The 12071-nt window shown below is 35.6% G+C and overlaps 1 protein-coding gene across 1 annotated transcript; it reads right to left on the bottom strand.

Annotated features, from left to right (window-relative positions):
* Nucleotides 1-513: 513 nt before the first annotated feature.
* LOC144439441 (uncharacterized) lies at nt 514-5520 on the bottom strand. The gene is made up of 6 exons (XM_078128730.1): nt 5371-5520; nt 4335-4556; nt 3439-3719; nt 2226-2409; nt 1369-1471; nt 514-614 (listed from the first exon to the last, which is right to left on the bottom strand). The coding sequence occupies exons 1-6, from the start codon at nt 5518-5520 to the stop codon at nt 514-516; spliced, it is 1041 nt and encodes a 346-aa protein (XP_077984856.1).
* Between the last annotated feature and the right edge of the window lie 6551 nt (nt 5521-12071).

Below are 12071 nucleotides of genomic sequence, written 5' to 3'. Positions count from 1 at the left end.
ATGTTCTTATCAATTGACAATTTTACTTCATATAATATTTTTTATTTCCTTACTTTTGTTTTCTTTCCATCAGCTTCAAATCTAACTCTTTATTCCTTCTCTTCAGTTTTCTGCTTTCTAGTTTTCTTTGTATTTCTGCGTTCTCAAGGGACAGTCTAAAATATCACAAATGAAATTATATGTAAACCATTAAACAAACAGTATTATGTTCCATGGAATAGGCCTTTCCAAAATTTACCATGGTGGTGCTCTACTTCCTGACTGTGTATACCTTGGGGGCATACATGGTTATAGGTTACTCGGTTAATCATAGTCCACTGCTGCTTTCCTCTGTGTCTGAACAATACAAAAACATCCTTGATTTACACTTCTACAGAATACCAAAGGACAAAGCTCTTAATAAACGGTGCTATGAAGTGCTGATACCCCCAATTTGAGAGAGGGCGCTGTATTATCAATTTCTTGTTTGCAGTGTGGAATGGCCTATTGTGATGAAAAGACAGCTATTATACTTCACCTATTACTAAAATCTTGACCACGCGACTTTCCAGAACTATCTTCCCTTTCTCTGGTTTTCCTATATTCAAGAAACCACTTTATAAATTTCTTAACTCCTAAAACAGAGTCAGAAAAAAGGGTGAATAAAAGGGTTAGTCTATTCTAGCCTTTTCTATCCTACTCTATTGTATTGTATTGTATTGTATTGTATTGTATTGTATTGTATTGTATTGTATTGTATTGTATTGTATTGTATTGTATTGTATTCTATACTATATCAATTCTATTTTATTCTATTCTATTTTATTCTATACTATTTTATTCTATACTATACTATTCTATTCTTTTCTATTATATTCTATTCTATATCTATTCTATATCTATATCTATTCTATTCTATATCTATTCTAAGTTATTCTACTCTATTCTATTCTATATCATATTCTATATACTCTATGAAGCACAAAAGACAGAGAAGACAACATTGACAACACATTTGACAGTAACTGATTCCGTTTTGAATTGACGTTTTCCAAGGCATAATGACCCACCTTAAAAGGAACTCTTTGACAAATTTGTCCTCATTTTCATCATACAGAGTTAACTTTTTGACAAATTTGTCCTCATTTTCACCAGAGTTAACTTTTTAACAAATTTGTTCTCATTTTCACCATACAGAGTTAACGTTTTCACAAATTTGTTCTCATTTTCACCAGAGTTAACTTTTTGACAAATTTGTTCTCATTTTCACTATACAAAGTATATTCATATGAAAGGTGTAAGGTGAGTCTCAAATTGAATTCACACACACCGTCAACGGTCATTATTCAGTCTAGACTTCAGTTTCTCTTTCATTAACGTACCACTCACCATCCTTCAATGATGTATAAGGTTTATAGCCCAACCTCTCTGTTGACAATCTGATGTCAGCATAGGTCTTCAACAGTTCAGTTGCTGGTGCTGGTTCTTCTTTCTGAAAAGTCAACGAAACGGAAAGATTCAGAATTACTAGGAGAAATTAAAATGACAGTTCACACAGAAAAAGGGAATACAAATATAACTAATACTTCGAAAGTGGTAAACTTAAATCCACACTGTAGTTGCAATTAAGAACAGAGATAGCGGATGGAACAAAGGAGGCTATAAATAGGTAGTCTTATCTACTAGTGTGGTATCTACCAATGGTAGAAATACATCAGTTGCTAAATTCCAGATAGATAGAGGGGATGGGGAGGGTCATTTAGAACAGTTGACATAATACGTATATTGTAGTTAGATTTACATTGTCACTTAAAACAATGAGCATTGTCATGCTTCACGTCAAAATCATATATGGTTCTTAATGTAAAATGTCATTTTTGGGGGGTTAGTTTAGATGTGTTGTCAATTTCTAAATCAGGCAATGCTTTCAGATCACCTACTATAATTTGCTTTTATCATTATTTGAACACATACAAGATTGAAATGAAGTTTGGGAAAGGCTTGTATTTTATAAAGTCCGACGAGACACGTGTACACATGGATGTTGAACATTACATAATAAACATAATTTGCATATATGATTGTTTATAATATTCATTTGCATCTGTGAATATTGATAAACACAATTTGCATATCCTTGATTTTTAGTTTGGGTGTTTTGAACAGCATAATCTTAAAACTAGGCATATGTGGATTAAATGGTGAATGTTCGAAAAGACTCTTGTAAAAATGTAGAATGTACTTACCATGATTGCTTGTTTGTTTAGGGAGCTTTCAAGATATTGTATCAATGCTGGAACACTCTCAGGATGACCGCAACCAAGATTGAAAACTTCATTACACAGTTGTGGGATGTATGACATTGACCTTATTACACCATCAACAATGTCATCAATGTAGGTAAAATCTCTCATGAGTGGAGCTCCATTACTGTCAAATAGAGCATACAGGCCTATCAATAATCAGATGGAGGGAATAACATAACGTGGTTTGTAATGTTTCTAATGTTAACCATATTATATCAAGCAATTGGTGTAGTGGTTGGGCAATGATTGCTGTAATTTCCAGAGTTTGATTGATGGAATATTCTGTCTCGGTAAGTTGATCCATAACTCAATCCTGTCCCTATTGCTATGGGAATGGTCTTGTTGCTAAGCATATATGAGTTCATGTTTATACACTTGCCTACTTATCCCTGTTGTTATCTTTGAAATATACACCATCAGTTGCTAAGAGTGTGTTCATGGATGCTAGGGTCAGTTGTGTACCACATCTGCAGAATGACACCGCTAGAAAATTTCAGCCCAATCTACCTCATGCTTTCGAGATATAATTATTTGGCCAAAATTCACATTTTATTAATAGAGTCACCATGTCCTGCATGACTGTATATTCATCTCACATCCCCAGAAATATTATCACCAAATTTCAGCTCCAACTTCCAAGCACTTTCCATTATACACTTTTAAATCTAATTTAAATATCCATATGAACATCCCCATCTAACCATCCGATCAGCCCAGTAGTTGTTGAGGGTTATTTGACCAAGAATAACATTTTTTACCCACATCACACACCTGTGGTGGGATCAGATTCATATGAACACCTTTTCACTTACAAGTCCTAGGTAATATCCCCATCTAATATCAATGCAATCAGACTAACGATTATGATTTTATGTTGTTTACACACACACACACACACACACACACACACACACACACACACACACACACACACATTTTACCATGCCGATAGCCCTACTGAACAAGTTCAAACTGCTAAAATTACATGTCTATCTCTATTTCCCATTCTACAATGTATATAAAATATTTTGATTGCAAACTTGAATGACACCTTAATTATCATAAAAATACTTGTCATCTAAGACACTTTCTGAACTGGTCCTTTCCAACACAACTTTTAGACATTTCCTAAAACAGTTAAGGTATATCATACCTGGTAGTAAAAGCTGGAACTTCTTCCTTTGCCATGATTTTGTTGGCAAACTTATAGATTGCCATGTCTGGTCTTCCCCATGGACCATAAACAGTAAAAAACCTTAAGCCAACTGCAGAAATATTGTATTTGTGACAGTAACTTATGCTTTGAATTTCATTGGCCACTTTTGATGCAGCATATACGTTACCAGGAAGACTAAGAGGCTGAGATTCTCTAAATGGCATAGTACTATCTGGACCATAAACACTGGATGAAGATGCATATACAAGCGGACAGGACTGGAGTGAAAAAAGAAATACCCAATAAAATTCAAAATCAATCAAATAAAAAAATTAATATAATTGCAGTCACTAGATGATAGCCAGTGAATCATCTTGTATTTAAAGATTGAATAGTTAAAATCACCAAAATTGAGAATTTATGCAAGTTATACATGTTGAAAAGTTCATATTAGAGATATGTTGATAACACTGTGTAGACAGCTGCATCATCAGCTTAAATCTAACAGTAGCATTTTACCGCATTCTGAATCAAATGTAAAGGAAACGGGCATTCCGGTTTGAAGCATGGTTACACTGCAAGTGATAACCCATTACTATCAAAGTCAACTTGCATAGACTTGCTTTTAGAGTTAATTTGTTTTTGACCCAGATGTCTGAAGTCAATATAAATATAAGTTAATTATATCTTGGCAAGAATACCAAAATATTATCTTAGCTAGAAATTCAAGAAAAACAAACAATGTAGTCAATGACTCCACCCCGGTTCCAACAAATTTCACTTGATTTCAGACAATCTAATACTGACATTGAGAAAACAAGCATTAAAGTATTTGTCACACAGCTAACAAAAAATTAATATGGCAGCTATAATTTAATCCATCACTGACTTACTCGATGATTTTTGAGGACTTCCATCAAATTAATAAAACACTGAATATTCTCCCTCACATACATTGTTGGATTTTGCACAGAGTAACGTACACCAGCTTGTGCAGCAAGGTGAATAACATTGGTGAAATTGTATTTTTGGAAAAGGTCTTCTAAAAACAGCGTATCACACACATCTCCCTGATAAACTTTGACACCAATCTTGAATATCTCGTATGCACGGTCCTGGAATTCAAATACAAAATCTATGATGTCCAGTGCTAGGAAAACTAATGATGTACATTAATTTAGTGGTATCATACATGATCTGTCATGTGCAAGATGTTTTCATATAGGGAGACATAGCATCATTTTGTAGGACCTTGAAATTTATCAGTTACAAACTTGTTCCCATGGTATCTAAAATGATAAGAGTTATCAATGCCATTTGTTACATAAATGGTACAGGAGATGGTCAAGTTGAATCTCTGATTTTATATTAATAAGCATTCTCTACAAAAAGTTCAACTGTGTTAAGAATTACATAGTGGTGAAGAGTTTGTCGTTCTTGGTAAATATCACTAATAACCAAGGTCAAAAACTTCCCTACAAAACATATGACCCATCATCATTAACTTATGGCTTGAAAGGAAATTGTCTCATTCAATGAGAGGTAAAAATTATTCCCTACCATAGCTGTCATTAATCGTGGTAGAATTGTTTTTTTTTCCAGCCAATGGGGTGTATCCAATGACAAATTACCCCCAAAATCTACCAGAGACAGACAATCACACAGTACTTCAGCATGGGCAAATCTGAATAGACTCCCCAGTGGAGCTAAATAGCACATGTAAATGAATAAACATGTACCAAAAACCCATCTTCCTATAAAATACTAGGTAAAATCTACACTTAGGTCTCATGAGTATTTTATTTGGGTTCTCCATTCAAATTGTGGTAGAAGGTGTGGATATTTATGCAAATTCTTACCAGCTTTACCTGCCCTGTTTATGATAGGGTTCCAACTTTTAGTAAAAAACATTGTCAATTTAATTCTCACCTGTTTAAGCCTTAGATCATAGTAATCATTGAATATGTCAATTCCTATTACTCTATGGTTGGATTTAAAAGCCAATGTTTTAGCAACATGAAATCCTATAAACCCAGCCACACCAGTAACAAGTACAATCCTTGGTTTTCCTCTCTCCATTTGCTTTGTAGGTAAAGCTTGTTTGGTATTCTCCTGTATTCTGCTAAGTTTATAATGTAGTATGTACATCAAACCCAACAGCAACCATGTCAACACAAACAGCAGAATGGCTATGTTTATGATGTTTACATGGCGTCTTCTTATACACATCATAACCTGAAATATGAAGAGATACACGTGATTTGATTCTGTAGTGAAACTAAGATACCACAGTTTAGCCTACCAATACCCTGTCTTCATATCCTATATACAGCTGCACATCAGCGTCACATGAAACCCTTTTGCAGTGTTTACAGCCCAGTATATTCCGTTCAAGCTCTAATACCATCGTGTCAAAAATGCTGTTACTCGCTCAGTTTCTGGGTGAATAGTGACAAAAATGGGGTTATCCGCCCATCCTCTAACAATCTTCATATCAGAGCCTCATGAATGCCATAGCAATAAAATATTTTCATGTGTTACTATCTTTTCATGTTTTATGACTACTATTGGCAAAAATCCATACAATATGGTGATTTTGGATACCATGGCAACTGTTATTCATGACGTGACCACTTTTTAGCATAACTGAATTGATAAAGTTCTGATTCTATGCTATATAGGCAGTGTGGTCCATCTTGCTGTGTGTGTGTGTGTGTGTGTGTGTGTGTGTGTGTGTGTGTGTGTGTGTGTGTGTGTGTGTGTGTGATATTTGGTTGGGACATTACTTTTGGTATCTAGTTGGGAAATTGTTCAAATAAAAATACCGCCAATGGCATTGTAGCACAACTGTACAGTTTTTAAAAATGTTATCCATATGCTAGTCCATGCTAACAATAGGTGTTCATTTGCTGAATGACTATCCAGTTGCCTATCCAACCATGTTGCTATCTTTGCGCTATATGTGATCATTTGGCTGTTGCTATGGGCATGGTCATGTTGTTAGATATATTTGTATACATACATTTTTGAATGTTTTTGTTCACTTGTGTATGAATTCCCAATCTGCTTGTTGGTTTTGGAATTACAGATTTTTGACCAAAAAAACACATTTTAGCCCTAATTTGCATATCACTTATGAGCACATCATGTCATGAAGAATTCTTAGTAAAACACCCTGAAGAATGTTTCACCCAAATTTCAGCCCAATCTGCCCAGTAGTTTTTGAGTTTAAGTTTTTTAACCAAAAATCACATTTTTTTACCCAAATCACAAACCGGTGGTAAGATCATTTTGATTTGAACAATTTCCCAACTAGACACCAAAGGTAACAGACCCACCAAATATCACGGCAATCGGTTCAGCGGTTTTTGACTTTAAGTTGTTTACACACACACACACACACACACACACACACACACACACACACACACACACACACAGACAGACAGACAGACAGACAGACAGACAGACAGACAGACAGACAGACAGACAGACAGACAGACAGATACCGGGCGATCCCTATAGCACTACTGAACCTCAGTTCAGTTGTGCTAAAAAGGAATGCACCACAGGTCTTCATTTTGGGTCAAAAATGTGATTTTTGGTAAAAAAAAGAAAGAAAAAGAAACACTGAGATTTAGTGAGGATGGAGATAGGGGTGTGTGCACAAAGGATTGTTCATGACATGGTGATCCCTTTGGTGATATGTAAATGAGGAATAAAAATATGAATTTTTGGTAGTGTCAGCTGTTTTAGTATTATACATGTTCAGTTCTAACCAAGCAGTGCACTGTGTGAAATATTGTATCAGCTTGTTCGAATTCATTAATTTTATCTTATATGAGAAGTGACTATTAAAGTATCTCAAAGTACAGCCCAATGTGAGACCTTTTTCGCAAAGCCCATATATAATATTTGTAAAGGAATCTCTTATTGTTATGTATGGATGCTGAAGTTGATTTTCACTGTTAGTTTGATGTAGTGCACCATACTGTACAAGTCTGGGGTGGGGGTGGGGGGGTTACTATGTTTTTCCACATTAAAATATGTGTTATGGTAATATGCTAATTTGGCAAATAGCCGACCAGTTTGTTCTTGGATTAGTTGTGCACTAAATAATTCAAAGTTGGTAAACTCTAATAAGACAATGATAACGGTAGGAATATGGCAAACAGACAGAGAAAACAATAGATTTGATGGTAATATGTAATATTTAAAACTTTATGATCTCGACATGTAGCATAAATATGTAGAGCTTATCAAAACTTATCTATTTGGATTTATGCAATCCACAAGCTGTTCTGACTATTGCGCCTGCAAACACGATTCCCTGGTACAATATACTTTCTAAATATGGGCAAACACATTCATAGCAACCATGACAATGAGAAAAGGGACATATTCAGTACTGTTTTTACCTCCCGTAAGGGGAGGTAATGAAATAGCGATGTCTGTCTGTCTATGTCTGTCTCTCTGTCTGCATCACTATTTCCACTCACCAATTTGCTGTGTTAATTCAAATGAAAAAAATGAAAGAACTGATAAGGTTTTAGTAAACATATAAATATTAAATAGGATATTTGCATAATTAATGATTTTAGGAATTATGCAATATCTTTAGAATGCATTTTGATATATAATTTGGTATTCTCATTGATGATCACAAAGCACAAGTGACCTATACAGCTTGTTGACGTAGCGGTCTGTCTCTCTGTCTGTCTGTATAACGTATATCTCAATAATAACAAAAATGTTTAAGCACAAGTGTCCTGTAAGGTTTGTAGCTTTGGATTTTTAATAATTAATTTACATAGTTAATGGTTTTCGGCAATACCTTTCTAATACATGCCTCATATCTCATTCCTTGATGTGTGAAATGATGCAGCTGATGACATCGAGTCATTACCAAAAGTGGCATAGACATTTAGATAGACAAAACAAATTTACTCCACCTATATCTAGGCATGCTGGACACTAAAATACCCATTATAAAATGAAAATCGATTTGCAAGTGCAAGTGAAAATGAAAATGAATTTAAATTGGAAAAGAAACATTTTTCTTCTTTTTTAAAAAATCAAAAATTGATTTGTGATATCATATCATGAGCCTCCTCTGTTCCTGTATCAAAATCAGGACGTCCTGCTCCGCTATGATCGAAACGAATTCCTCCCCCACCCACTGAATAATTGCGTAAGAATAGCTTCGATGACTCGACTGCACCTGCTGATTGGAAGTCGGTACTCACCTATTTCATAAATAGTCTTGATCGAGTCTAGTCTGAAGCTCGTTGTAGAGTAGCTGTCGTCATAGATATCCGCACGCCGGTAGTACAATAACATAACAAGTGCATCCCTAGCGTATAGCCCTACGCATGTATATCATACAGACGCTTAGTATATCATGTGATAGTATATCAAATAGCGCCACCGTAGTTGAGTCGGGGTTTTCTTTGCTTTTTTCTATAGGATGAAGGGTATGGGTAGGGCTACACTGTGTAGTCAGATGTATCCACGAGGGACAGCAAACATGTGATTAATTGATTGATCGATCTGTCGATTTATTTATTTATTTACTCATTTGATTGATCGATTGAATGAAATCGAATTAATTTTTGTGGTGAAATAAAACTTATTTTTGTGTGATATTGATGAATTGACTTTTGATTGATTTTTGTTCCTTCTTTCCATCTTTTTCAGCTGTATATAATTCTCTCTTTATTGACTAAACAAAGACAGCTTGTCAATTCTTCTCCTCATATCTAAATTAAGTCCAGTCTATGACGATAGTGTTCAAGCAAATTTGTTGAACAACTTTTTCACATCGGTCTTCACTAGCGAAAGGTCAGACTCTTTACCGCAGCCAAAACAGATGTTTTTCGCCGGAGAGTTAAATGAGTTGGCCGATATTGAAATTCTAAAGTCTAGTGTACTTAATATGCTTCGACTGCTGAAACCGGACAAAGCAGCTGGGGTGGACAATATCTTACCCAGATATCTACGTGAAATTCGAGATGTTATTGTAGATCTACTGTGTGACATATTTAGAAAGTCGATTGACGAAGGAGATGTACCTATTGATTGGAGACGTGCAAATGTCACTCCATTGTTCAAAAAAGGGGGCAAGGCCATGTGTGGAAACTATCGTCCAGTGAGTTTGACATCTCAAATATGTAAAATATTTGAAAAAGTTATACGTGACTGTATCGTCGATCATTTAGATAAATTCAAACTCATAAAGCTCGCCGAATCGCTTGTAGCACATAAAAATTGTGATTTTTGTGAACTATCAACTATTTTCCATGAGCTAAATAATAAATGCAAACCACAAAGGTTGTCGGTGCTATTTACAGATCTAATCATAGGCAATGGAGCTCCCCATCTAAGTAAAGACGACGATAGTCATGCATTCTAGCATCACGAATATATTAGTAGCTATTACTGCACAGACACACAGTTTACTTGGCTCATCACAACCACAGCCTATTTCACGGCACGACGCACCGTCAAAAATGTGATTTTTCGATGTATTTTGTAGAAAAGGCCTTCGTCAATTCCTTACACTTCCATTGTCCACAAACAGTCCACCAACGTTGGTGAAGAGTCTCTGATTTACCTAACGTATTAAAGGCCACGTTATGTTTCAGGCCTCAGATTATTTTAGTCACTTCGCGCAGACAAACTTAATTGATCTGTTGGTGATAAGGAAATTTCTAGTCCAGTCTCAAGTCAAGTGTAGCTCTGGATGTATTTGCTACGAGCTTCGTCTTCCCTAACAAGTTAACAACCCATAGACGTGTCGAACCTTGTAGCATATACACCCAGAGTTAAGTCTAGTCATGGAAGTATAACCCACGTGGGTTATACTTCCATGTTCTAGCTAGTATAGTCCTGCTTGCATACGGAGTAAGTCTTCGGTGTTGAGCGAAACACGTGTACCATCTGCAAGCAGGACTAACTTTATTGCCATCCTTCATCGATTCTTAGGATCTCTCCAGGTGAATCGATATCACGTTGGCATCCTGACTTGGACCCTCAGGACAGTGAGCACAACTTGTAAAGAACAAATATCGACACACGAAACGTAACATCATCGAAAAAACTTTTGTTTTGTATGAAGATAACTTTATTCGAATTCCCAAAAATAAAAAATAAAGCTGTACCTTCCCCCCCCCCCCCTCTCTCTCTCTTAAGTACAACAACGATAACGTGTCAGTACGATCTTCCTGTTCTCCAGACCCATCAACTATGTCCATGTACTGGTAACCATGAGTGCCTTCTTATGTGTAACTATTCATTCTTTTACATGTATTACATACATATGTGACATTTACACATCCAGAATATTTTATTTAACCATGATAATATGACCCTAATTGACATTTGACATATTCATATACCTTGATGTATTGTTTAATCTTGACAGTATGACCCTGAATGACCTCTATGGCATTCACACACCCACTATGTTTTGTCTAACCCTGGCAGTATGACCCTGAATGATATCTGCAGCATTCAGACACCCAGAGCAATTTGTTACTGACACACCCAGAACAATTTCTAGCAGTCACACACCAAGAATATTTCATTTACAGTTTGTACTCTTGACAGTATGATCCTGAATAACCTTTGAGGCATTCACACATCCACAACATTTCTTTTGTAACAAGATTGGAGTTGGATACACATGTACCATTGCCTGAACACTGCTGTGGTTGGTATTTCAGCCAGTAGTCTCTGTACAGTGCCTCAGGATACCAAGGTTTCTCTATACGAAAAAGATGAATGTAAATGAGAATGTAAGTGTACTGTTGTTTACTGCAAGAAGCATAAATACAGCCCAGTTTGACTCTTGCTTTTAAGCAAATGTCTTACATTACATTTGGCAGTTATGTTTATACTAATGGCTGAACTGTGAATCGATTTGCGGGACCAGCAACCTGCACAATAGTTACACTCAGTTATGGTTGGATAATTGTTCGTTCAATCTCATTACTACTATTTACATTCTTGTTATATTATATAGTCATGTCTTGATCATCTTTAGCAGGTTGGTTTGGTTTCCTTCTTGGTTCACCTACCTCAAAACTTTTATTTCTACTCAAGATTTAAGATTTAAGATGAATCATAACCAGTCTGTGGGGTGAATGACTATAATCAACTTACTATTGCCACTCCAGTGTAGTATTTTACCAGTATTTAGTAACTCTTTGTCAATATTTTCAATCCATCCCAATCCATCCACATTCCACTGAGAGTCAAGACTGGACCACTTGCCATGGTAGGCCATCAACATGACAGGCTGGGTCGCAAAATTCCACAGATTATGCTGTTTATTCTAAGTTTTGCAAGTTATGAACATATTACACCATTTTTAGTAACCCGACTAGTCATAAGAAAAATGTCCTTGAAAATATGTCTCATGTTTTTAAGGGGACCAGAAAAATTCTTTGTATTAACCCAAAGCTTTATTTTATTGACTTTGAACCAATTAATTAGATGTGATACAACATAATAATACTATACATATATGTAAACATATACACATATATATGTCCTTTGGGGTCCATGTTTACAGGTGTTTGTCACCTGAGTGGACTGGCTGACTATTGCCACATAAAAAAAATATATAT

Source organism: Glandiceps talaboti, chromosome 8, assembly GCF_964340395.1.
Source record: "Glandiceps talaboti chromosome 8, keGlaTala1.1, whole genome shotgun sequence".
Classification (NCBI taxonomy): Eukaryota; Metazoa; Hemichordata; class Enteropneusta; family Spengelidae; genus Glandiceps; species Glandiceps talaboti.
This window is presented reverse-complemented; position numbering and strand designations above follow the sequence as displayed.